Source organism: Anolis sagrei, chromosome X (assembly GCF_037176765.1).
Source record: "Anolis sagrei isolate rAnoSag1 chromosome X, rAnoSag1.mat, whole genome shotgun sequence".
In the NCBI taxonomy this organism is placed as follows: domain Eukaryota; kingdom Metazoa; phylum Chordata; class Lepidosauria; order Squamata; family Dactyloidae; genus Anolis; species Anolis sagrei.
In genome coordinates, this window is record NC_090034.1 from 105,288,264 (window position 1) to 105,313,023 (window position 24,760).

The window sequence follows — 24,760 nt, forward strand, 5'->3', positions numbered from 1 at the left end:
CTTGCAGTGTAGTAGTCTAGCCAGAAAATAAACTATTATGGCCAAGCATGATGGCTTAAGCATTTAGGGGATTTGTAGTCCATCTGAAGTCTTATTTCCAAAATCTGACATGGAAGATTGTATTAGAGACATCAGTTGAGTGCTGAGCTGCCACTTTAAATAACTGGGTACAACTTGTTGTTGTTCATTCGTTCAGTCGTCTCCGACTCTTTGTGACCTCATGGACCAGCCCACGCCAGAGCTCCCTGTCGGCCGTTACCACCCTCAGCTCCCTCAAGGTCAGTCCAGTCACTTCAAGGATGCCATCCATCCATCTTGCCCTTGGTCGGCCCCTCTTCCTTTTGCCTTCCACTTTTCCCAGCATCATTGTCTTCTCTAGGCATTGCTGTCTCCTCATGATGTGGCCAAAGTACTTCAACTTTGTCTCTAGTATCTTTCCCTCCAGTGAGCAGTCGGACTTTATTTCCTGGAGGATGGACTGGTTGGATCTTCTCGCAGTCCAAGGCACTCTCAGCACTTTCCTCCAACACCACAGCTCAAAAGCATCGATCTTCCTTCGCTCAGCCTTCCCTCAGGTCCAGCTCTCACATCCGTAGGTGACTACTACAGGGAAGACCATGTCAACTTAGAATAATATTATTGTGTCTTAGTACATCACAAGCTGAACATGAGCCAACAGTGTCATGCAACAGAGTTTCTGGGTTATTTTGTTTTGTTTTGTTTTGTTTTTGCTGAAAGTATTGGGTTGTCTCCAAGGGCAGCCCCACAGGGCTTGCCTTGCAGTAGTCTACCCAGAAAATGAATTATTGTGTCTTAGTACATCACAAGCTGAACATGAGCCAACAGTGTCATGCAGCAGAGTTTCTATAAGCTGTTGCAGTCTAGCTGTTCCCATTTTGCTGAAGGTTTTGAGTTGTCTCCAAGGGCAGCCCCACATGGCTTGAATTACAGTAGTCTAGCCAGAAAATGAACTATGAGGGCTAAGCATGATGGCTGAAGGATTTAGGGTATTCGTAGTCCATCTGAAGTCTTATTTCCAAGATCTGACATGGAAAATTGTTTTCAACATCAGTTGAGAAGTTCTGAGCTGCCACTTTAAATAACTGGGTACCGCTTAACATAATATTATTGTGTCTTAGTACATCACAAGCTGAACATGAGTCAACAGTGCCATGCAGCAGAGTTTCTATAAGCTGTTGCAGTCTAGCTGTTCCCATTTTGCTGAAGGGTTTGAGTTGTCTCCAAGGGCAGCCCCACATGGCTTGCATTGCAGTAGTTTAGCCAGAAAATGAACTATTGTGTCTTAGTACATCACAAGCTGAACATGAGCCAACAGTGTCATGCAACAGAGTTTCTATAAGCTGTTGCAGTCTAGCCGTTCCCATTTTGCTGAAGGTTTTGGGTTGTCTCCAAGGGCAGCCCCACAGGGCTTGCATTGCAGTAGTCTAGCCAGAAAATGAACTATGATGGCTGAAGTATTTAAGGGATTTGTAGTCCATCTGAAGTCTTATTTCCAAGATCTGACATGGAAAATTGTTGGAATTTTTTTCTCAACATTAGTTGAGAAGTTCTGAGCTACCACTTTACATACCTGGGTGCCATGGTAAAAATTAAGCATCTGGAGTAAAGAGAACGTGAAGTTGGTGATCGTAGGATACGAAGGATTTGGCATTATTCACCCAGCTCCTTTTGCTCTCACTTTGAGAGACAAGACAGTGCTACGTTTCCCTTTTCCATGAAATAGGTCGGTGTTATTTATACACTTAAAATATTCATATATTCCACCTTTCCTACTTTGGGTTCAGAAAGAGCCCATTGGGGCCGGCATTAAATGCCGTGCGTAAAAAAAATAAACGACTTGATCGAAAAAAAACGACGAAGTAGTTAATAAAAACAACTTAATATTTTCCCTTTTGGAAAGGTCAGTCCTAAGCCCACTCAGCCTTTGGTGACAAAACTGGCTAATCGAGGGCCCTCCTACCTGTGATGCGCTTGCCTTCAGACGAGGAGCTCTTTAAAAATAAAAGAGACTTGTAGGTTGATTCATATATATTTTAAGAACACATGATTCACGCAAGAGAGCCTACATTGCTCTGGATGGGATATAATGGTCCTCCGCACAGGTTGCTAGTGGGAGCGCCATGTTCCTGCTCGAAAGTACATTGTTTTGGTCTCAGAGGGAGAGAAGAACAGCCCGGCACAGCTCGGCCATGGCTTGGGTTCAGGGCTGCTGGAAGCCCCTTCCTCCTTTCCCATTGCCATGGCTTTGGCCTGGAAAGGAGAGAAGAGCAGCCAGAGACACCTCCCTTGTGCCTTGACTCCAGTTCCTTTCCTATCTATCTATCTTCCTCCTCTAGAGCAGCCTGGTACAGCTCCATTGTGCCCTTGGCTTCAGTGGCTGGTGAGAGACCTTCCCTTTGTATTCCATGCTTTGGCCCTTGAGGGAGAGAAGAGCAGCCTGGTACAGCTCCATTGTGTCTTGGTTTAATGGCTGGTGAGAGACCCTCTCTCTGTATTCCACTTTATGGCCTTTGGAGAAGAGCAGCCTGGTACAGCTCCATTGTGCCTTGGCTTCAATGGCTGGTGAGAGACCCTCCCTCCATAATCGATGTTATGGCCCTTGAGGGAGAGAAGAGCAGCCTGGTACAGCTCCATTGTCCCCTTGGCTTCAATGGCTGGTGAGAGACCCTCCCTTCGAATTCGATGTTTTGGCCCATGAGGGAGAGAAGAGCAGCCTGGTACAGCTCCATTGTGCCTTGGCTTCAATGGCTGGTGAGAGACCCTCCCTTCATATTCGATGTTATGGCCCTTGAGGGAGAGAAGAACAGCCTGGCACAGCTCCATTGTGCCCTTGGCTTCAGTCGCTGGTGAGAGACCTTCCCTTTGTATTCCATGCTTTGGCCCTTGAGGGAGAGAAGAGCAGCCTGGTACAGCTCCATTGTGCCTTGGCTTCAATGGCTGGTGAGAGACCCTCCCTTCATATTCGATGTTATGGCCCTTGAGGGAGAGAAGAACAGCCTGGCACAGCTCCATTGTGCCCTTGGCTTCAGTCGCTGGTGAGAGACCTTCCCTTTGTATTCCATGCTTTGGCCCTTGAGGGAGAGAAGAGCAGCGTGGTACAGCTCCATTGTGTCTTGGTTTAATGGCTGGTGAGAGACTCTCTCTCTGTATTCCATTTTATGGCCTTTGAGGGAGAGAAGAGCAGCCTGGTACAGCTCCATTGTGCCCTTGACTTCAGTGGCTGTTGAGAGACCCTCCCTTCATATCCTATATTATGGCCCTTGAGGGAGAGAAGAGCCGCCTGATACAGCTCCATTGTGCCTTGGCTTCCTTCAGTGGCTGGTGAGAGACCTTCCCTTTTTATTCCATGCTTTGGCCCTTGAGGGAGAGAAGAGCAGCCTGGTACAGCTCCATTGTGTCTTGGTTTAATGGCTGGTGAGAGACCCTCTCTCTGTATTCCATTTTATGATCTTTGAGGGAGAGAAGAGCAGCCTGGTACAGCTCCATTGTGCCTTGGCTTCAATGGCTGGTGAGAGACCCTCCCTTCATATTCGATGTTATGGCCCTTGAGGGAGAGAAGAGCAGCCTGGTACAGTTCCATTGTGCCTTGGCTTCCTTCGGTGGCTGATGAGAGACCTTCCCTTTGTATTCCATGCTTTGACCCTTGAGGGAGAGAAGAGCAGCCTGGTACAGCTCCATTGCACCTTGGCTTCAATGGCTGATGAGAAATCCTACCTTCATATTTGATGTTATGGCCCTTGAGGGAGAGAAGAGCAGCCTGGTACAGCTCCATTGTGCCCTTGGCTTCAGTGGCTGGTGAGAGACCCTCCATATCCTATATTATGGCCCTTGAGGGAGAGAAGAGCCTCTTGATACAGCTCCATTGTGCCTTGGCTTCCTTCAGTGGCTGGTGAGAGACCTTCCCTTTGTATTCCATGCTTTGGCCCTTGAGGGAGAGAAGAGCAGCCTGGTACAGCTCCATTGTGTCTTGGTTTAATGGCTGGTGAGAGACCCTCTCTCTGTATTCCATTTTATGATCTTTGAGGGAGAGAAGAGCAGCCTGGTACAGCTCCATTGTGCCTTGGCTTCAATGGCTGGTGAGAGACCCTCCCTTCATATTCGATGTTATGGCCCTTGAGGGAGAGAAGAGCAGCCTGGTACAGTTCCATTGTGCCTTGGCTTCCTTCGGTGGCTGATGAGAGACCTTCCCTTTGTATTCCATGCTTTGACCCTTGAGGGAGAGAAGAGCAGCCTGGTACAGCTCCATTGCACCTTGGCTTCAATGGCTGATGAGAAATCCTACCTTCACATTTGATGTTATGGCCCTTGAGGGAGAGAAGAGCAGCCTGGTACAGCTCCATTGTGCCCTTGGCTTCAGTGGCTGTTGAGAGACCCTTCCTTCATATCCTATATTATGGCCCTTGAGGGAGAGAAGAGCCGCCTGATACAGCTCCATTGTGCCTTGGCTTCAATGGCTGGTGAGAGATCCTCCCTTCGTATTCGATGTTATGGCCCTTGAGGGAGAGAAGAGCAGCCTGGTACAGCTCCATTGTGCTTTGGTTCCCTTGGCTGATGATGATGATGATAGTAGTAATAATAATAATACTTATTTATTTATAACCCACCCTCTCTCCTCGAAAGGACTGATGACAGACCCTCTCTCCATATTTCATGCATGAGGGAGAAACACCTCCCTTGTGCCTTGGCTCCAGTTCCTTTCCTATCTGTCGAGAGATGCAACCATACTTCAAGCAGGATAATCAGAGGCAATTCAGAAATCACAACAGTAATCACTACAAGCAGAGGCTCAAAGCAGGAGTGTAGTCCAAATATCCATTCCACTAAGCCAAATAACAGAGTGTCTCACCAAATGTCCAAGTCAATATCCAAAACACGTAGTTCATCAACAAGATACGGACTTTAGCTCTATTTCAAGACGTTGCTGCCAGCAAACGGCTACTGCAAACACCAGTTATTTATGTTGCCACCAAAAAACCTTACAGCTGTGAGCAGGCATGTCACCGGGGGAAATTCTCATGGTGGTCTAACCTTGGAGAGGTTCAGAATGTTCTTTGACTGTAGGTGAACGATAAATCCCAGCAACTACAACTCCTAAATGCCAAGTCTATTTTCCCTACACTCCACCAGAGTTCACATTTGGACATATTGATTTTCATGCCAAGTTTGATCCAGATTCATCATTGTTTTGAGTCCACAGTGCTCTCTGGATGTAGGTGAACTACAACTTCAAAACCCAAGGTCAATGCCCACCAAACCTTTCCAATATTTTCAGTTGGTCATGGGAGTTCTGTGTGCCAAGTTTGGTTCAATTCTATCATTGGTGGAGTTCAGAATGCTCTTTGTTTGCAGATGAACTATATATCCCAGCAACTACAACTCCCAAATGACAAAGTCAATCCCTCCCAACCCCACCTGTTCTCTTCACGCGCTGGGCTCGAAATGAATTGCTTTTAAAACAGGACGTGCAACTTTAGCCCAGCGGGAAGCCAGGGGGCCCGAAGAGAAATTCTTAAGGATTTTCACCATAAACAGTCTTTGGAAGGCTTGTGAAACATAACAAAGTCTTTATTGGTGAACAATCAACAGAAACTTCTTTTGTCTTCAAAAGGTTAAACAAATGCTTCCAGGCTTTTGTGCAACTGGTGGCTTCTAACTGTTACTTTACTCTAAAGGAAAATCCCTTTCCAAACTTCTCCCAGGCTAACTGTGAACCTAAACCTAACTGATGTGGGCGCCACTGCCGGGTTGAACTGCGTCTCAAAGCACCGAGTGGACCTACCAGTAGGCCTGTAGTCACTTCAGCTGGAGTTCTTGGATATTCAAAGCTGTTTTTCCCTCCGAAATTCCTCAGAGCTTTAGGGCTCTTTCCCTGGGAATCTTTGGGAATCCTTTTGCTCTTAAGACTGGTCCCGTCCCCCGTCCACCTGGGAGGTCTTAAGGGTTGAAGCCTTTGTACAGGAGAAGTCTGTACACGTCCTGTACATTGACTTTCCTTGCTGAGACTGACTAAAAATGGCTCCCTTCCCTTCTCAATTGTCCTGAACAGGGGGCAGAACCAAACTCAACGATGATGAACAGGGGGCCTGCCCTATAACTGCAAACTTTAACAGGAAGCCACCCTTCTGCAGAATGCCAAGCCTTGGGCTGCAAGCAAACACTTAATACAAAGCAAATAAAGTGAGAGCTTCTGGTACAGCTGTACCAGCACACCACCCCTCCCCGAAATTCTCATGGTAGTCTGTGAGAAGGCCTTACTAGTACATTATTTAGACTGTTATGTTTATTCATATCATGATCTGATCACCATGCTCAATATATCCCATATGCATGGGGGGATTGGGGTAATGAAACAAAAGGTTTGCTAGGGTAGACCCTCTTTCACTCAGACTTAGCCCCCTCCCCCGAACCAAACTCAGCCCCCCCCCCATCAAAATCCTGGCTATGGGCCTGAGCGTCTCTTCTGAGCTAGTCGATTAGACCTTTGCAACTGAATGGCTTCCACCTGTCATGAATAGAATCATAGAATGAAAGAGTTGGAAGAGACCTCATGGGCCATCCAGTCCAACCCCATTCTGCCAAGAAGCAGGAATATTGCATTCAAATCACCCCTGACAGATGGCCATCCAGCCTCTGTTTAAAAGCTTCCAAAGAAGGAGTCTCCACCACACTCCGGGGCAGAGAGTTCCACTGCTGAACGGCTCTCACAGTCAGGAAGTTCTTCCTCATGTTCAGATGGAATCTCCTCTCTTGTCGTTTGAAGCCATTGTTCCATTTCGTCCTAGTCTCCCGGGAAGCAGAAAACAAGCTTGCTCCCTCCTCCCTGTGGCTTCCTCCCACATATTTATATATGGCTATCATATCCCCTCTCAGCCTTCTCTTCTTCAGGCTAAACATGCCCAGCTCCTTAAGCTGCTCCTCATAGGGCTTGTACTCCAGACCCTTGATCATTTTAGTCGCCCTCCTCTGGACACATTCCAGCTTGTCAATATCTCTCTTGAATTGTGGTGCCCAGAATTGGACACAATATTCCAGGTGTGGTCTAACCAAAGCGGAATAGAGCATGGGTAGCATGACTTCCCTCGATCTAGACACTATGCTCCTCTTGATGCAGGCCAAAATCCCATTGGTTTTTTTTTTGCTGCTACATCACATTGTTGGCTCATGTTTAACTTCTTGTCCACAAGGACTCCAAGATATTTTTCACACGTCCTGCTCTCGAGCCAGGCATTGTCCCCCATTCTGTATCTTTGCATTTCATTTTTCCTGCCAAAGTGGAGTATCTTACATTTGTCCCTGTTGAACTTCATTTTGTTAGTTTTGGCCCATCATCTCTCTAATCTGTTAAGATCGTTTTGAATCCTGCTCCTGTCCTCTGGAGTATTGGCTCTCCCTCCCAATTTGGTTACATCTGCAAACTTGATGATCATGCCTTCTGACCCTTCATCTAAGTCATTAATCAAGATCCTGATCAAGACCGGGCCCAGGACGGAACCCTGCTTGTGGCACTCCACTGGTCACTTCTTTCCAAGATGAAGAGGAAGCATTGGTGAGAATCACCCTCTGGGTTCGTCCATTTAACCAATTACAGATCCACCTCACCGTAGTTTTGCCTAGCCCACATTGGACTAGTTTCCTTGCCAGAAGGTCATGGGGGACCTTGTCGAAGAAGGCCTGCCTGAAATCCATGTACGCTCCGTCCACGGCATTCCCCGCATCTACCCAGCTTGTAACTCTATCGAAAAAAGAGATCAGATGAGTCTGGCATGACTTGTTTTTGATAAATCCATGTTGACTATTAGCGATGACCGCATTTGTTTCTAAGTGTTTGCAGACCACTTCCTTGACAGTCTTTTCCAGAATCTTGTCTGGTATCGACGTGAGGCTGACCAGACTACAGGAGCTCATGGTTTTATGTCCTGTGTGAAAGGCTTCTCTGTGAGGCTTCCCTCCAAAACTCAAAAAGGGGTGGGACCAGGGGACCTAACTATAATTGACAGGTGGCTTGCCCTATGATTGCAAACTATAACAGGAAGCCACCCTGCTGCAAAATCCCAAGCCTGGGATTGCAAACAAACATTTAATGCAAAGCAAACAGTATTGGAGCTCCTGGAACAGCTGTACCAGCACAATGCTGTCTCCAGGTTGGTTCATCAGGTGCTCTGCTATGGCTGACACGTAGCTCCAGGGTCTGGTGAAAGACCCCCATTCCATATTTCATCCTGTAACCTTTGCAGGAGAAAAGAGCAACCAATATTTTATTTTATTTATTTATTTATTTCGGTTGCTTCTACCCCGCCCTTCTCACCCCGAAGGGGTCTCAGGGCGGCTTACAAAAACAAGGCACAATTCGATGCCCGTATTACAAACAATAGTAAAACAAAATAACATCAATTAACAATTAAACAACATTTCTTACATTACTCCCATAAAACCGATAAAATCAATACAAACCAGTTTCTCCTCATTGACAGTCAACGTTTGCTAGCTCATAGTTCAATTTCCAATTCCGCAGTTGTCAGTCCTGTTAGTCCCATTCGTCTGGTTACCCTTATCTAGTTGTCAGATTGCCCAAAGGCCTGGTCCCAAAGCCACGTCTTTACCTTCCTCCTGAAGGAGAGGAGGGATGTTGATGCCCTAATTTCCCCCGGGAGTGAGTTCCACAGGTGAGGGGCCACCACTGAGAAGGCCCTGCTCCTCGTCCCCACCAACCTCACTTGTGATAGCGATGGAGTCAAGAACAGGGCCCCCTCAGATGATCTCAAATTTCGAGGTGGGACGTAGAGGGAGATACGTTCGGACAGATACACTGGACCGGAACCATACAGGGTTTTATAGGTCAAGACCAGCACCTTGATTTGTGCTCGGAACTGAACCGGCTGCCAGTGGAGCTGACACAACAGGGGGGTGGTGTGCTCCCTGTATGTCGCTCCGGTGAGCAATCTGGCTGCCGCTCACTGGACCAGTTGAAGTTTCCGAACAGTCTTCAAGGGCAACCCCACGTAGAGTGCGTTGCAGTAGTCTATTCGGGATGTAACAAGAGCGTGGACCACTATGGCCAGATCAGACTTCCCAAGGTACAGGCTCAACTGGCGCACAAGTTTTAGTTGTGCACCAATATGAGTTCAGCATATCCCTCATTCCATTATTATTCCCTTTGAAGGGGAAAGGGGGAGCTCAGGGAAGGAAGGATCATCAAGTTTGCAGACGACACCAAATTGGGAGGGAGAGCCAATACTCCAGAGGACAGGAGCAGGATTCAAAACCATCTTGACAGATTAGAGAGATGAATGGCCAAAACTAACAAAATGAAGTTCAACAGTGACAAATGCAAGATACTCCACTTTGGCAGGAAAAACGAAATGCAAAGATACAGAATGGAGGACAGTGCCTGGCTCGAGAGCAGTACGTGTGAAAAAGATCTTGGAGTCCTTGTGGACAAGAAGTTAAACATGAGCCAACAATGTGATGTGGCGGGAAAAAAAGCCAATGGGATTTTGGCCTGCATCAATAGGAGCCTAGTGTCTAGATCCAGGGAAGTAATGCTACCCCTCTATTCTGCTTTGGTTAGACCACACCTGGAATATTGTGTCCAATTCTGGGCACCACAATTCAAGAGAGATATTGACAAGCTGGAATGTGTCCAGAGGAGAGCGACTAAAATGATAAAAGGTCTGGAGAACAAGCCCTATGAGGAGCGGCTTAAGGAGCTGGGCATGTTTAGCCTGAAGAAGAGAAGGCTGAGAGGAGATATGATAGCCATGTATAAATATGTGAGAGGAAGCCACAGGGAGAAGGAGGGAGCAAGCTTGTTTTCTGCTTCCCTGGAGACTAGGACGCAATGGAACAATGGCTTCAAACTACAAGAGAGGAGATTCCATCTGAACATGAGGAAGAACTTCCTGACTGTGAGAGCCGTTCAGCAGTGGAACTCTCTGCCCCGGAGTGTGGTGGAAGGAGGCTCCTTCTTTGGAAGCTTTTAAGCAGAGGCTAGATGGCCATCTGTCAGGGGTGATTTGAATGCAATGTTTCTGCTTCTTGGCAGAATGGGGTTGGACTGGATGGCCCAGGAGGTCTCTTCCAACTCTTTGATTCTATGATTCTATGATAAGGAACAGCTAATCTTGGAGAGGGGATTATTTTCAGGTGAGGTGCCCATTCTTGAACAACCCAGACGTGAGTGACATGCATATGGGCCACTCATCCATTTCTGGCCCTTGAATTGGCAGGAGTTTACTTCTCCCAGCAAAACGTCCTATATTTCAGAGCTGAGGATGGAAACGCGGTTATTCTCTCTCTCTCTCCGGCCTCTTTCCACCTGGGATCACTGCCAAGTCCTTCTCCCTGTCTGGCCCCTTCTTTATCGCCAAAGAAGACTCTATTGTGTTGATGTCTGTCTGGTGCTTTCTTTCATGCCGCAGCCGCTTTCCCTCTGCTGTCTGCAAAAAGCAAAACACAATCAAAAGGAGAGCTCCTTCTAAAGCACATATAAGAGGATGGTAATGATAGTTCTGGACCAGGATCAAAAAAATAAAAATTCCGGTGAGTCTAGTGTTGGTTTCAGAGAGCTCTGGGGAGGGCCCATAACCCTCTGTGAAGACTACGACTGGGATCATGGGGGTGACATTGACAGCGGCTGCTCTTCCCTGCCGATATATTTGGGGCGATACCTAGCTCCCCAAGCTGCTCCTCATAAGGCTTGGCTTTCAGATATTTGACCCTGTCCGTCTTCTTTCTCTGTACGCATTCCCTTTTGGCCATCTCTTTCTTGAGTTGCTTTGCCCAGAACTGGACACTGTCTTGAGCCAACAATGTGATGTAGTGGCAAAAAAAAAGCCAATGGGATTTTGACCTGCATCAATAGGCACATAGTGTCTAGATGCAGGGAAGTCATGCTCCCCATGCTCTGTTCTGCCTTGGTTAGACCACACCTGGAATATTGTGTCCAATTCTGGGCAATTCAAGAGAGATATTGACAATGTGTCCAGAAGAGGGCGACTAAAATGATCAAGGGTCTGGAGAACAAGCCCTATGAGGAGCGGCTTAAGGAGCTGGGCATGTTTAGCCTGAAGAAGAGAAGGCTGAGAGGAGATATGATGGCCATGTATAAATATGTGAGAGGAAGCCACAGGGAGGAGGAGGGAGTAAGCTTGTGTTCTGCTTCCTTGGAGACTAGGACGCAATGGAGCCATGGCTTCAAACTACAAGAGAGGAGATTCCATCTGAACATGAGGAAGAACTTCCTGACTGTGAGAGCCGTTCAGCAGTGGAACTCTCTGCCAGACTCACTGGCCACTCTCTTTACTCCCCTGTAATCTGCTTCCATAGCTTCCTCTGGGCTGAATCCTGCAAAGTCTTCCGAACCACTGGAAGCCAGAAAGATGTCACGAATACGTTTCAGCTGACGCTGATTCTCCTCTGCTTCTGCATCACTTCTTCTTCTTCTCCTACTACTAGTAGTAGGTATGGTGCCAGAATGCTGAGTCTCAACACTGGAGCTTGGTGGAGGTTCCTTTTTTGGAAGCTTTTAAACAGAGGCTGGATGGCCATCTATCAGGGGTGATTTGAATGCAATATTCCTGCTTCTTGGCAGAATGGGGTTGGACTGGATGGCCCAGGAGGTCTCTTCCAACTCTTTGATTCTATGATTTTAGGTGAGGTCTCACCAAAACACAATAGAGTGGGACTATAACTTCCCTCCGTCTCGACACTATACTCTTGTTCAGTGGTTCCTAATGCCGTGACGCCTTAATCCAGTTCCTCATGCTGTGGTGAACCCCAACCAAAGAATTATTTTCGTTGCTACTTCATAAATCTAATAGAGCCAGGCATTGTCCTCCATTCTGTATATTTGCATTTCGTTTTTTTCTGCCAAAGTGGAGTATCTTGCATTTGTCACTGTTGATCAAGGGTCTAGAGAACAAGCCCTATGAGGAGCGGTTTAAAGATCTGGGCATGCTTAGCCTGCAGAAGAGAAGACTGGGAGGAATCATAGAATCCTAGAGTTGGAAGAGACCTCCTGGGCCATCCAGTCCAACCCCATTCTGCCAAGAAGCAGGAATATTGCATCCAAAGCACCCCTGACAGATGGCCATCCAGCCTCTGTTTAAAAGCTTCCAAAGAAGGAACCTCCACCACTCTCCGGGGAAGAGAGTTCCACTGCTGAATGGCTCTAACAGTCAGGAAGTTCTTCCTCATGTTCAGATGGAATCTCCTTTCTTGTAGTTTGAAGCCATTGCTCCATTGCGTCCTAGTCTCCAGGGCAGAAGAAAACAAAGCCTGCTCCCTCCTCCCTATGACATCCTCTAACGTATTTATGCATGTCTCCTCTCCGCCTTCTCTTCTTCAGGCTAAACATGCCCAGCTCTTTAAGCCGTTCGTCATGGGGCTTGTTCTCCAGACCCTTGATCATTTTAGATGCCCTCCTCTGGACACATTCCAGCTTGTCAATATCTCTCTTGAATTGTGGTGCCCAGAATTGGATAGAATATTCCAGGTGTGGTCTAACCAAAGCAGAATAGAGGGGTAGCATTACTTCCATCGATCTAGACACTATCCTCCAATTGATGCATATTCACTTTGTTCCTTTTGGCAAATGAGCCAAACTGCGAAGTTCATTTTGGATCCTGTGTAGTTCATTTTGGGTGACTAAAATGATTATGGGTCTGGAGAACAAGCCCTATGAGGAGCAGCTTAAAGAGCTGGGCATGTTTAGCCTGCAGGAGAGAAAACTGAGAGGAGACATGATAGCCATGCATAAAGAAGTCATAGGGAGGAGGGAGCAGGACGCAATGGAACAATGGCTTCAAACTACAAGAAAGAAAGGATATTCCACCTGAACATGAGGAAGAACTTCCTGACTGTAAGGAGAGCTGTTCAGCAGTGGAACTCTCTACCCCAGTGGTTCTCAACCTGTGGGTCCCCAGGTGTTTTGACCTACAACTCCCAGAAATTCCAGCCAGTTTACCAGCTGTTAGGATTTCTGGGAGTTGAAAGCCAAAACATCTGGGGACCCACAGGTTGAGAACCACTGCTCTACCCCAAAGTATAGTAGAGGCTCCTTCTTTGGAAGCTTTTAAACAGAGGCTGGATGGCCATCTGTCAGGGGTGCTTTGAATGCGATTTTCTTGCTTCATGGCAGAATGGGTTGGACTGGGTGGCCCAGGAGGTCTCTTCCAACTCTAGGATTCTATGTTTCTATCCTCTGGGGTATTACTATCCCTCCCAAATTGGATAAGCAAGAAGCATGCCTTCCAGTCCATCATCCAGATCATTGACAGTGACTTGAAACTTGGAGACTGAGGTTGAATTCCTCGCTTGGCCACAGAAACCCACTCAATGACCTTGGATAAGTGACACTCTGAGCCCTAGAAAAGCCGACGACATGTCTACTTTATTGTCGTTGCAATAAGAGAGCGACATGATGGTACACGACGACCATGGCTGCAACAGCAGCCCCACCTACAAGTTTGCAATGCCTTTGCGAGTGCCTGCTCCTCATCCTACAGCTTCAAGGAGAGCATCCTTCTCCCAAGGTAACGGCTGGTGGGTGAAGGGCTCTTCAGAGGAGCGTGAGGCAGCCGGCCTTTGTGGGAGAGGCGGTGCATCGCTGAATGCCTCATCACCAAGAGGGACCTCAGTCATCCGGCAGCATAATAGGCAGGGTATTAATAGCTGCCCGGGTAGGAGGCAAGGAGCCTCTCCCCTCGTCTGGGCGCTTTGACGCCCCTGCCATCACAATGGCGTGCCGCTGCTCGTGGCACTCTCTCCAGGAGGCAGACAAAGCCAAGCGTCTGAACAGGCAGGGAACACAACCGCAGCGGTGGCTTGGCGGCGTCACGACACGGAGCTGGGAGACAGAGCTCTCCAGCTCTCCAGGGCCTTGGTTTTTGGAAAGTCCAGGAGGCACGTTGGGCATCTCCGTTGGGCAGTTCTTCCAAGAAGGGGATTCTGGGGGTCCTTCTCCATCTCCACTTCATCCAACTCCATTCCAGTTCTACTCAACACTCACACAAAGCCAAAGGGTGGAGAGTATGTCAAGATTTGGGGTGGAGAGTCATCCGTATGTTGATATTCAAGAAGAGTTCAGCTTCGCTTTTGGATGTCTCCTTCAGTCCATTGTTCCAAGCAGAAGATTTTTGGGGAGTCTTTTAGGTCTCACCGGTGGCGCAGTGGGTTAAAGCATTGAGCTGCTGAGCTTGTTGATTGAAAGGTCGCAGGTTCGATTCTGGGGAGCGGCGTGAGCTTCCGCTGTCAGCCCTAGCTTCTGCCAACCTAGCAGTTCGAAAACTGCAAATGTGAGTAGATCAATAGGTACCGCTCCGGCGGGAAGGTAACGGCACTCCATGCAGTCATGCCAGCCACATGACCTTGGAGGTGTCTACAGACAACGCCGGCTCTTCGGCTTAGAAATGGAGATGAGCACCACACCCCTGAGTCAGACATGACTGGACTTAATGTCAGGGGACTACCTTTACCTTTAGGTCTCTACTTTGTCCCACTCCATCCCATATAATTCTGCTCCACACTTACTTAAAACCAATGCAGATGGTGTGTCAAGATTTAGGTGGAGGATCATCCATATAGTCTCCAAGTTATAATCCAAGCCTCCAAACACTATCAATGACTTCGATGGTGGAATACATAGAACCCTAGAGTTGGAAAAGACTTCATGGGCCATCCAGTCCAATCCCATTCTGCCAAAAAGCAGGAAAATTACATTCATAGAATCATAGAATCATAGAATCAAAGAGTTGGAAGAGACCTCATGGGCCATCCAGTCCAACCCCCAAGAAGCAGGAATATTGCATTCAAATCACCCCTGACAGATGGCCATCCAGCCTCTGCTTCAACGCTCCAAAGAAGGAGCCTCCGCCACACTCCGGGGTAGAGAGTTCCAATGCTGAACAACTCTCCCAGTGGAGAAGTTCTTCCTCATGTTCAGATGGAATCTCCTCTCTTGTAGTTTGAAGCCATTGCTCCATTGCGTCCTGGTCTCCAGCACAGCAGAAAACAAGCTTGCTCCCTCCTCCTCCCTATGACTTCCTCTCACATATTTATACATGGCTATCATGTTGCCTCTCAGCCTTCTCTTCTTCGGGCTAAACATGCCCAGCTCCTTAAGCCGCTCCTCATAGGGCTTGTTCTCCAGACCCTTGATCATTTGACTCGCCCTCCTCTGGACACATTCCAGCTTAGAGTCAACATCTCCCTTCAATTGTGGTGCCCAGAATTGGACACCGTATTCCAAATGTGGTCTAACCAGGGCAAGAGAAAACAAGCTTGCTCCCTCCTCCCTATGACTTCCCTTCACATATTTATACATGGGAATCATGTCTCCTCTCAGTCTTCTCTACTGCAGGCTAAACATGAGATCCAACCAGACCTTGAAATAGAAGTGCATATCCTCCAACTATTTCATCTTCCTGTGTGAAGATGAATAATTAAATTAACATGGGAGAAACCAAATGTAATTCCGGAGTATTTTCCCAAGTATTGCATGTAAATGTCACGATTCCTTTTGTAGTCTTGTCTTGGGGGATAACTGGGGACATGTGTTTGTTGTGTATGTGGAGAGGCCACCTGGCATGAACCTTAAAGGAGTCTTCAGGAAATGATCAAAAGTTTAATTGCACTGGGATCTCGGGAAGGAAGGAAAAGACTCCTTCTCAGTGAGTTCAAAGTGTGACTTATGATCTTGGGAGCAATTGGCATGTAAGTCTTTGTAAAGGTCATTCAAGAAGGGTCTTGACAAAAATTCCTTGTGCTGGGAAGGCTACTGATTGTGGACAATAAAGTCCTTTTGGAAACGAAAAGACTCTTCATGTCAGGATTACTATTTATTTATTTATTTATTTATTTTATCATGTCAGGGGCAACCAGACCATTGTGCATGTGGCAGGGCTCAGGTTGCATTGCAGCAGGTGGTCAGTGGTTTGCTCTTCTCCACACTCGCATGTCGTGGATTCCACTTTGTGGCCCCATTTCTTGAGGTTGGCTCTGCATCTCGTGGTGCCAGAGCGCAGTCTGTTCAGCGCCTTCCAAATCACCCTGTTTTCTGTGTGCCCAGGGGGGAATCTCTAATTTGGTATCATCCACAGATTGAGGTGCTGGGTTTGAGCGTGCCACTTTTGGACTCTCGCTTGCTGAGGTGTTCCAGCGAGTGTCTCTGTAGATCTTAGAATACTATTTCTTGATTTAAGTCGTTGACGTGCTGGCTGATACCCAAACAGGGGATGAGCTGGAGATGTCTCTGCCTTGGTCCTTTCACTATTGGCTGCTACTTCCCGGCGGATGTCAGGTGGTGCAATACCGGCTAAGCAGTGTAATTTCTCCAGTGGTGTAGGGTGCAGACACCCGGTGATAATGCGGCATGTCTCACTAAGAGCCACATCCACTGTTTTTGTGTGGTGAGATGTGTTCCACACTGGGCATGCATACTCAGCAGCAGAGTAGCATAGCGCAAGGGCAGATGTCTTCACTGTGTCTGGTTGTGATCCCCAGGTTGTGCCAGTCAGCTTTCGTATGATATTGTTTCTAGCAACCACTTTTTGCTTGATGTTCAGGCAGTGCTTCTTATAGGTAAGAGCCCGGTCCAGAGTGACTCCCAGGTATTTGGGTGCGCTGCAATGCTCCACTGGGATTCCTTCCCAGGTGATCTTCAGAGCTCGGGATGCTTGTCTGTTCTTAAGGTGAAAGGCACATGTCTGTGTTTTAGATGGATTAGGGATCAGCTGGTTTTCCCTGTAATAGGCAGTAAGAGCACCTAGAGCTTCAGAAAGTTTCTGTTCTACCATCCCAAAGCTCCCTGCTTGAGCAGTAATGGCACGGTCATCAGCATAGATGACACTCTCTGTCCCTTCTGGCAGTGGCTGGTCATTTGTGTAGATGTTGAACATGGATGGAGCAAACACGCTCCCCTGAGGCAGGCTGTTCTGTTCCCGCCATCTGCTTTTCTGGCCCTGCTTTTCAACAAAAAAGCTCCTGTTTTGTAGCAGGTTTCCTATGAGGTGGGTGAGGTGATTGTCCTTTGTGATACTATACATTTTTCTCAGGAGGAGGCGGTGGTTTACAGTATCATAAGCTGCTGACAGATCTATGAAGACAGCTCCTGTGAACCAACAGAGTGGGATCAGCTGGTTTTCCGTGTAATGGGTAGTAAGAGCACCTAGAAGTTTGGAGAGCTTCTGTTCAACTAGATCAAAGCTCCCTGCTTGAGCGGTGATGGCACGATCATCAGCATAGATGAAAATAACATATTGTCAGTCATTGCCAAGATCACTGACAATATATTATTGTGTATACATGTATGATACTCAAGGTTATGTGGACATTATTCTTCTTTAACATCTTCTAGTTACTAACACCTTGTGTAACATCCAAAGGCTCCTCTGCCCAGCCTCAGAGGGCATTGCTGTGGTCCTTCAATAGCCATGGGAGGGAGGTGACCACCATCACGGAGTTATAGTCATGCTAATTGACTTGTTTTTCTCCTCTCGGCAGGGCCTCCACTGGTACGGTGTGTGCCAGTACCATGGAAAAGCTTTTCCTGCCACTTTTGATGCTTGGCACCATGGCGAAAGCTCAGCACTGCCCCGGCCGTTGCATCTGCCAGAACATCTCCCCGACGTTGACCATGCTGTGTGCCAAAACGGGCCTCCTCTTTGTGCCGCTCTCCATCGACCGGCGCACGGTGGAGCTGCGCCTGACAGACAACTTCATCACCGTCATCCGCCGGAAGGACTTCTCCAACATGACCAACCTGGTGCACCTCACCCTCTCCCGCAACACCATCAGCCAGATCATGCCCTTCGCCTTCTCCGACCTGCGTGCCTTACGGGCCCTGCACATGAACAGCAACCGCTTGGCCGCCTTGAAGAACGAGCACTTCCGAGGGCTGAGCAACCTCCGGCACCTCATCCTCGGGAACAACCAGATCAACAACATCGAGGCATCCTCCTTTAATGAGTTCCTCTCCACCGTGGAAGACCTGGATCTGTCTTACAACAATCTGGAGACACTGCCGTGGGAAGCCATCGGGCAAATGGTGAGCCTCAACACCCTCACGCTGGACCACAACCTCATCGACCACATTGCCGAGGGCACCTTCTCCCAACTCCAGAAGCTGGTAAGGTTAGACATGACCTCCAACCGGCTCCAGAAGTTGCCCCCAGACAATCTCTTCTTGAGGGCTCAAGTGCTGGCCAATGTCCGTGGGACTCACCCTTCCTCCTTGACCATCAGCTTTGGAGGCAACCCTTTGCACTGCAACTGTGAGCTTCTTTGGCTCCGGAGGTTAACGCGAGAGGACGATTTGGAGACCTGCGCATCTCCAGAACACCTGATGGACAAGTATTTCTGGTCCATCCCTGAAGAAGAGTTCATATGCGAACCTCCTCTCATCACCCGCCAATACGCGACCAAGGCGTTCATCATGGAAGGACAAGGGGTGAGCCTCAAGTGCAAAGCGGTGGGGGACCCAGAGCCCTCCATCCATTGGATCGCACCTGATGGCAAGTTGATCCACAACACAACCCGGGCCACGGTCTACGACAACGGCACCTTGGATGTCCTCATCACCACCTTGAAGGACAACGGCATCTTCACCTGCATTGCCTCCAATGCAGCTGGAGAGGCCACCGCCCCTGTCGAAATCTGCATCGTCCCCCTCCCTTTGCTTGTCAACAACACTGCCCACATGAAGGAACCTGACCCCGGCTCCTCCGACATCACCACCTCCTCCAAATCCGGTGCCAATGACACCAAGAACCACCTGGACAAGAGGATCGTCGCCGCCGATCTGACGTCCACCTCGGTGGTCATCCATTGGCCCTCCGAGCGGCACATCCCTGGCATCCGTATGTACCAGATCCAATACAACAGCTCCTTGGATGACTCTTTGGTTTACAGGTGAGCCAAGTGGGTTGGGGGTTGATCTAATGTGTCATGTTCACATATCATGTGCCACCCTGATGATGCCATGAGGAAAGAGCACAGAAGGTGGCATCTTGGCACCCTCCAAATGTGAGGACGGATTGCCATGTTGTGGGATGACTCTCTCTGCCATCCTGTTAGTAACATATGCGTACGTAAACCCACCTTAGGCCTGCATGCCCGCTTTCTCATAATTGCAGAGGTTGTTATTCACTTCCATGCTCTACAAAGTACTCCTAGTAACAGTTGTAGACCATGGAGGAGTAGAGATGCATCTGGTGATGGGCAACAGCCTGAAGTAGGGTGCGGACATTTATTTATTTTTATTTGTTTACAGCTTTTATATTCCGCCCTTCTCCTCACCCCGCAGGGGACTCAGGGCGGATTACAGTGTACACATATATGGCAAACATTCAATGCCAATTTTTGACATACGAACATATACAGACATACACAGAGGTTATTTAACTTTTTCTGGCCACCAGGGGAGCTGTCGCTTTCATCGTCCATCTGCGATGCTGATGAAGCACTTCCACATTCCCCGCATGCTTCCCCGCTGGAATGCTTTGCTAGAGTCTTCTTTATGGCCTCATAAATCAGTTCATTTAGCCTCCCCACACTTTAAGGTGGTACCTTATTTTCCTACTTGACAGAAGCAACTGTCTTTCGGGTTGCAAAGGTCAACAACAGGCTACACACAATTGGTTGGAAACCCACTCCAACCCGGGCTGACTTCGAACTCATGACCTTTTGGTCAGAGTGATCTTAAGGCAGCTGACACTCAGCCAGCTGCGCCGCAATCCCGGACATCACCTGCCCTTTAGATTTTGGAAGAAGGTGCCATCATTCAGTGTTTGGCTATGGGGCGTAGCCTGAGATTTCTCATATACGCAACCCACAGTAGAGTTTGAGAGTGCCTCTCTGTCTGATTTTATTATGCTGCTTTATATTGTTGATTTATTCATTATTTCATATTTTGTTATGTTGTATTTCGTTATTGTGTGTTTATTATGTTGTATTATTTTGGGCCTGACCTCATGTTAGCCACCCCGAGTCCCCTTTGGGGGGATGGTGGTGGGTTATAACTTATTATTATTATTATTATTATTATTATTATTATTATTCATTTTTGGCACTCTCTACATTGTCCAGCATAGGCTGGACAATGTAGGATATCAGCTTATGTATGCCCACACGAAATTGGTTATTAACTGTCCCAATGTAGGCCATGATCTTGCTATTTATTTATTGTGTCAGGAGCAGACCAAACAGTTGCATTGCATTTTTTTAACAAACAAACAAACAAACAAAACACAAAGTTTGCAAGCTTGGTAGTTGATTAAATGTCCTTTGACCAGTAGCTGGCCACTTGGTGGTGTTACTATAAGAAGGTCCTCCCTTGTGCATGTGGCAGGGCTCAGGTTGCATTGCAGCAGGTGGTCAGTAGTTTGCTCTTCTCCACACTCGCATGTCATGGATTCCACTTTGTGGCCCCATTTCTGAAGGTTGGCTCTGCATCTCGTGGTGCCAGAGTGCAGTCTGTTCAGCACCTTCCAAGTCACCCAGTCTTCTATGTGCCCAGGGTGGAGGCTCTCATTTGGTATCAGCAATTGTTTGAGGTGCTGGGTTGTGCCTGCCACTTTTGGACTCTCACTTGCTGAGGTGTTCCAGCGAGCGTCCCTGTAGATCTTAGAATACTATTTCTTGATTTAAGTCGTTGACATGCTGACTGATACCCAAACAGGGGATGAGCTGGAGGTGTCTCTGCCTTGGTCCTTTCACTATTGGCTGCTCCTTCCCGGCGGATGTAAGGTGGTGCAATACCGGCTAAGCAGTGTAATTTCTCCCGTGGTGTAGGGCACAGACACCCCATGATAATGTGGCATGTCTCATTAAGAGCCACATCCACTGTTTTAGCGTGGTGAGATGTGTTCCACACTGGGTATGCATACTCAGCAGCAGAGTAGCATAGCTCAAGGGCAGATGTCTTCACTGTGTCTGGTTGTGATCTCCAGGTTGTGCCAGTCAGCTTTCATATGATATTATTTCTAGGGCCCACTTTTTGCATGATCTTACTGGAACAACTGAAAGGAAGAAGATAAGGTAAAGGTAAAGGTTTTCCCCTGACATTCAGTACAGTCATGTCTGACTCTGGGGGTTGGTGGTCATCTCCATTTCTAAGAGCTGGCTTTGTCCGTAGACACCTCCAAGGTCATGTGGTCAGCATGACTGCATGGAGAGCCATTACCTTCCCACCAGAGCAGGGAATTCACAAAGGACACTAAGTCCAGTCGTGTCCGACTCTGGGGGCTGGTGCTCATCTCCATTTCTAAGCCAAAGAGCCGGCGTTGTCCGTAGACACCTCCAAGGTCATGTGGTTGACATGACTGCATGGAGCACTGTTACCTTCCCAGCAGAACGGTACCTGTTGATCTACTCACATTTGTATGTTTTTGAACTGCTTGGTTGGCAGAAGCTGGAGCTGACAGCGGGAGCTCACACCGCTCCCCGGATTCAAACCTGTGATGTTTCAGTCCACAACTTTAGCAGCCCAGCAGTTTAAGCCACTGTGCCACCTGGGTTAGTTCCCAAAATGAAGAAAGCAAAGGTTTCCATCTCAGTCACTCCAGCCTTTGTTACTACTGGTTGGAAACATGGAAACAGAGGTTTGGGAAAGGCCAAGGTGGCAAAAAGGATGTGTCTCTCGCCCTAAAATGGTGCCACAGGAGCAGGGTATATTTGGGAAGAGGCTGAGAGAAGGAGACAGATATATCCAGGCAGTGAGATAGATCAGAGCTGGAAACGCCTTGCTGGCATTGTTATTGTTACGTGCCTTGAAGTCAAGCCTGGATTTACGGCCTCCCTCTCTTCGTGCTTTCTTGGCCGGATTCCTTCGGAGGAGCTTTGCCATTGCCATCCTCGGAGGACGGGAGTGTTTGATATGCCTCCTTATCCATTGCGCTTCCTTGACTAAATGGGGATTTGAAGCTCCAAAAATCAAAAACCATGACACCTCACTCCTTGGTGATAAGTGTGCCTTTGAGTCGCCTCTCATCTTATAGTAATCCCATGAAATTAGTAGGGTTTCCTTAACCAATATAGCGATATAGAGCCTTGTATTCCTTGGCCAGCAGTGACAGAGCGGGTTAAACTGCTGAGCTGCTGTACTTCCTGATTGAAAGGTTAGCGGTTCAAATCCAGGGAGCAGGGTGAGCTCCTGCTGTTAGCCCCAGCTTCTGCCAACGTAGCAGTTCGAAAACATGCAAATGTGAGTAGATCAATAGGTACCGCTCCGGTGGGAAGGTAAAAGTGCTCCATGTAGTCATGCTGGCCACATGACCTTGGAGACGTCTATGGACAATGAAACTGCTGTGCTGCTGAACTTCGTGATTGAAAGGTTGGTGGTTCAAATCCAGGGAGCAGAGCAAGCTCCTGCTGCTAGCCCCAGCTTCTGCCAACCTAGCAGTTCAAAAACATGCAAATGTGAGTAGATCAATAGATACCAAGGTAAGGTAACAGTGCTCCATGCAGTCATGCTGGCCACATGACCTTGGAGGCGTCTATGGACAACACCGGCTCTTTGGCTTAGAAATGGAGATAAGCACCAACCCCCAGAGTCGACACAACTAGACTTAATGTCAAGGGGAAACTTTTACCTTTTTTCCTTGGCAATCTCTGATTTGTTTCTAACTCCAGATGGGAACTTGCTGTTTTTAGGGAATTCAGAATAATGGGAGTGTTGCTGAATATCATGGGATTTAATCAGCCAAGAGTAACCGAAGGCATGTATTGTCGAAGGCTTTCATGGCAAGAATCACTGGGTTGTTGTAGGTTTTTCAGGCTGTATGGCTATGTTCTAGAAGCATTCTCTCCTGACGTTTCGCCTGCATCTATGGCAAGCATCCTCAGAGGTAGTGAGGTCTGTTGGAACTAGGAAAAAGGGTTTATATATCTGTGGAATGACCAGGGTGGGACAAAGGACTCTTGTCTGCTGGAGCTAGGTGTGAATGTGTTGTCTAAGGCTTTCATGGCCAGAATCACTGAGTTGTTGTAGGTTTTTTCGGACTATATGGCCATGTTCTAGAGGTATTTTCTCCTGACGTTTCGCCTGCATCTATGGAAAGCATCCTCAGAGGTAGTGAGGTCTGTTGGAACTAGGAGAAAGAGTTTATATATCTGTGGAATTACCAGGGTGGGACAAAGGACTCTTGTCTGCTAGAGCTAGGTGTGAATGTATTGTCGAAGGCTTTCATGGCCAGAATCACTGAGTTGTAGGTTTTTTCAGGCTATATGGCCATGTTCTAGAGGCATTCTCTCCTGACATTTCACCTGCATCTATGGCAAGCATCCTCAGAGGTAGTGAGGTCTATTGGAACTAGGAAAGTGGGTGTGAATGTTTTAACTGACAACCTTGATTAGCATTTGATGGCCTGGCAGTGCCTGGGGGAATCTTTTGTTGAGAGGTGATTGGAAATCCACAAGCATGTGGACAATTTCAACAGAAAGGAGGAAACCTGAAACTAAAGCTTTGGAAATGGACTATGATAAGCAGAATGAATTTATTAATAATGGACTTGGCAAAACGATGGCCACCAGGCTGGCATTTTATTGTTTTTTATTGTATTAATGTAATGTTTTAACAATTATAATTTATTGTTACTATGTATTTTACTGTGTGAATTGTAGGCATCAATGTATGCCGGTTGGAAGCCGCCCTGAATCTCCCTTCGGGGGTTGAGAAGGGCGGGGTAAAAATACCTGAAATAAATAAATAAATAAATAAATAAACCATGAAAATGAACAAAATCTGGCTACCAGTATTAAAAAAAAACCTCAAAAATTACAACAGCAAAACAACAGAGAGGAAACAATCTGGGACATCTAATCACCTCTCAACAAAAGATTGCCCCAGGCACTACCAGGCCATCAAATGCTAATCAAGGTGGTCAGTTGAAACATTCACACCTAGCTCCAACAGACAAGAGTCCTTTGTCCTACCCTGGTCATTCCTCAGATATATAAACCCTTTCTCCTAGTTCCAACAAACCTCACAACCTCTGAGGATGCTTGCCATAGATGCAGGCGAAACGTCAGGAGAGAATGCCTCTAGAACATAGCCATATAGCCCGAAAAACCTACAACAACCCAGTGATTCCGCCCTATGAGGAGTGGCTAAAGGAGCTGGGCATGTTTAGCCTGAAGAAGAGAAGGCTGAGAGGGGATATGATAGCCATGTATAAATATGTGAGAGGAAGCCACAGGGAGGAGGAGGGAGCAAGCTTGTTTTCTGCTTCCCTGGAGACTAGGACGCAATGGAACAATGGCTTCAAACTACAAGAGAGGAGATTCCATCTGAACATTAGGAAGAATTTCCTGACTGTGAGAGCCGTTCAGCAGTGGAACTCTCTGCCACGGAGTGTGGTGGAGGCGCCTTCTTTGGAAGCTTTTAAACTGAGGCTGCATGGCCATCTGTCAGGGGTGATTTGAATGCAATATTCCTGCTTCTTGGCAGAATGAGGTTGGACTGGATGGCCCAGGAGGTCTCTTCCAACTCTTTGATTCTATGATTCTATGAAAGCCTTTGACAATACATTCACACCTAGCTCCAACGGACAAGAGTTCTTTGTCCCACCCTGGTCATTCCACAGATATATAAACCCTTTTTCCTAGTTCCAACAGATCTCACTAACTCTGAGGATGCAGGTGAAACGTCAGGAGAGAATAATAATAATAAATGTAATAAAAGTAATAATAGAGTAAAATAATGTAAATGTAATAATAATAATAATAATAATAATAGAGTAAAATA

At 47.4% G+C, this 24,760-nt stretch overlaps 1 protein-coding gene across 1 annotated transcript in view; it reads left to right on the top strand.

Annotated features, from left to right (window-relative positions):
- Positions 1-24,760, top strand: part of LOC132780991 (leucine-rich repeat and fibronectin type III domain-containing protein 1) — a 179,072-nt gene that overhangs the window by 145,964 nt on the left and 8,348 nt on the right. Inside the window, exon 2 of the mRNA XM_060784892.2 lies at positions 17,521-18,927. Within this exon, the coding sequence (XP_060640875.2) occupies positions 17,552-18,927 (1,376 nt within the window). The 5' untranslated portion in view covers positions 17,521-17,551. The remainder of the gene's footprint in view (positions 1-17,520; positions 18,928-24,760) is intronic.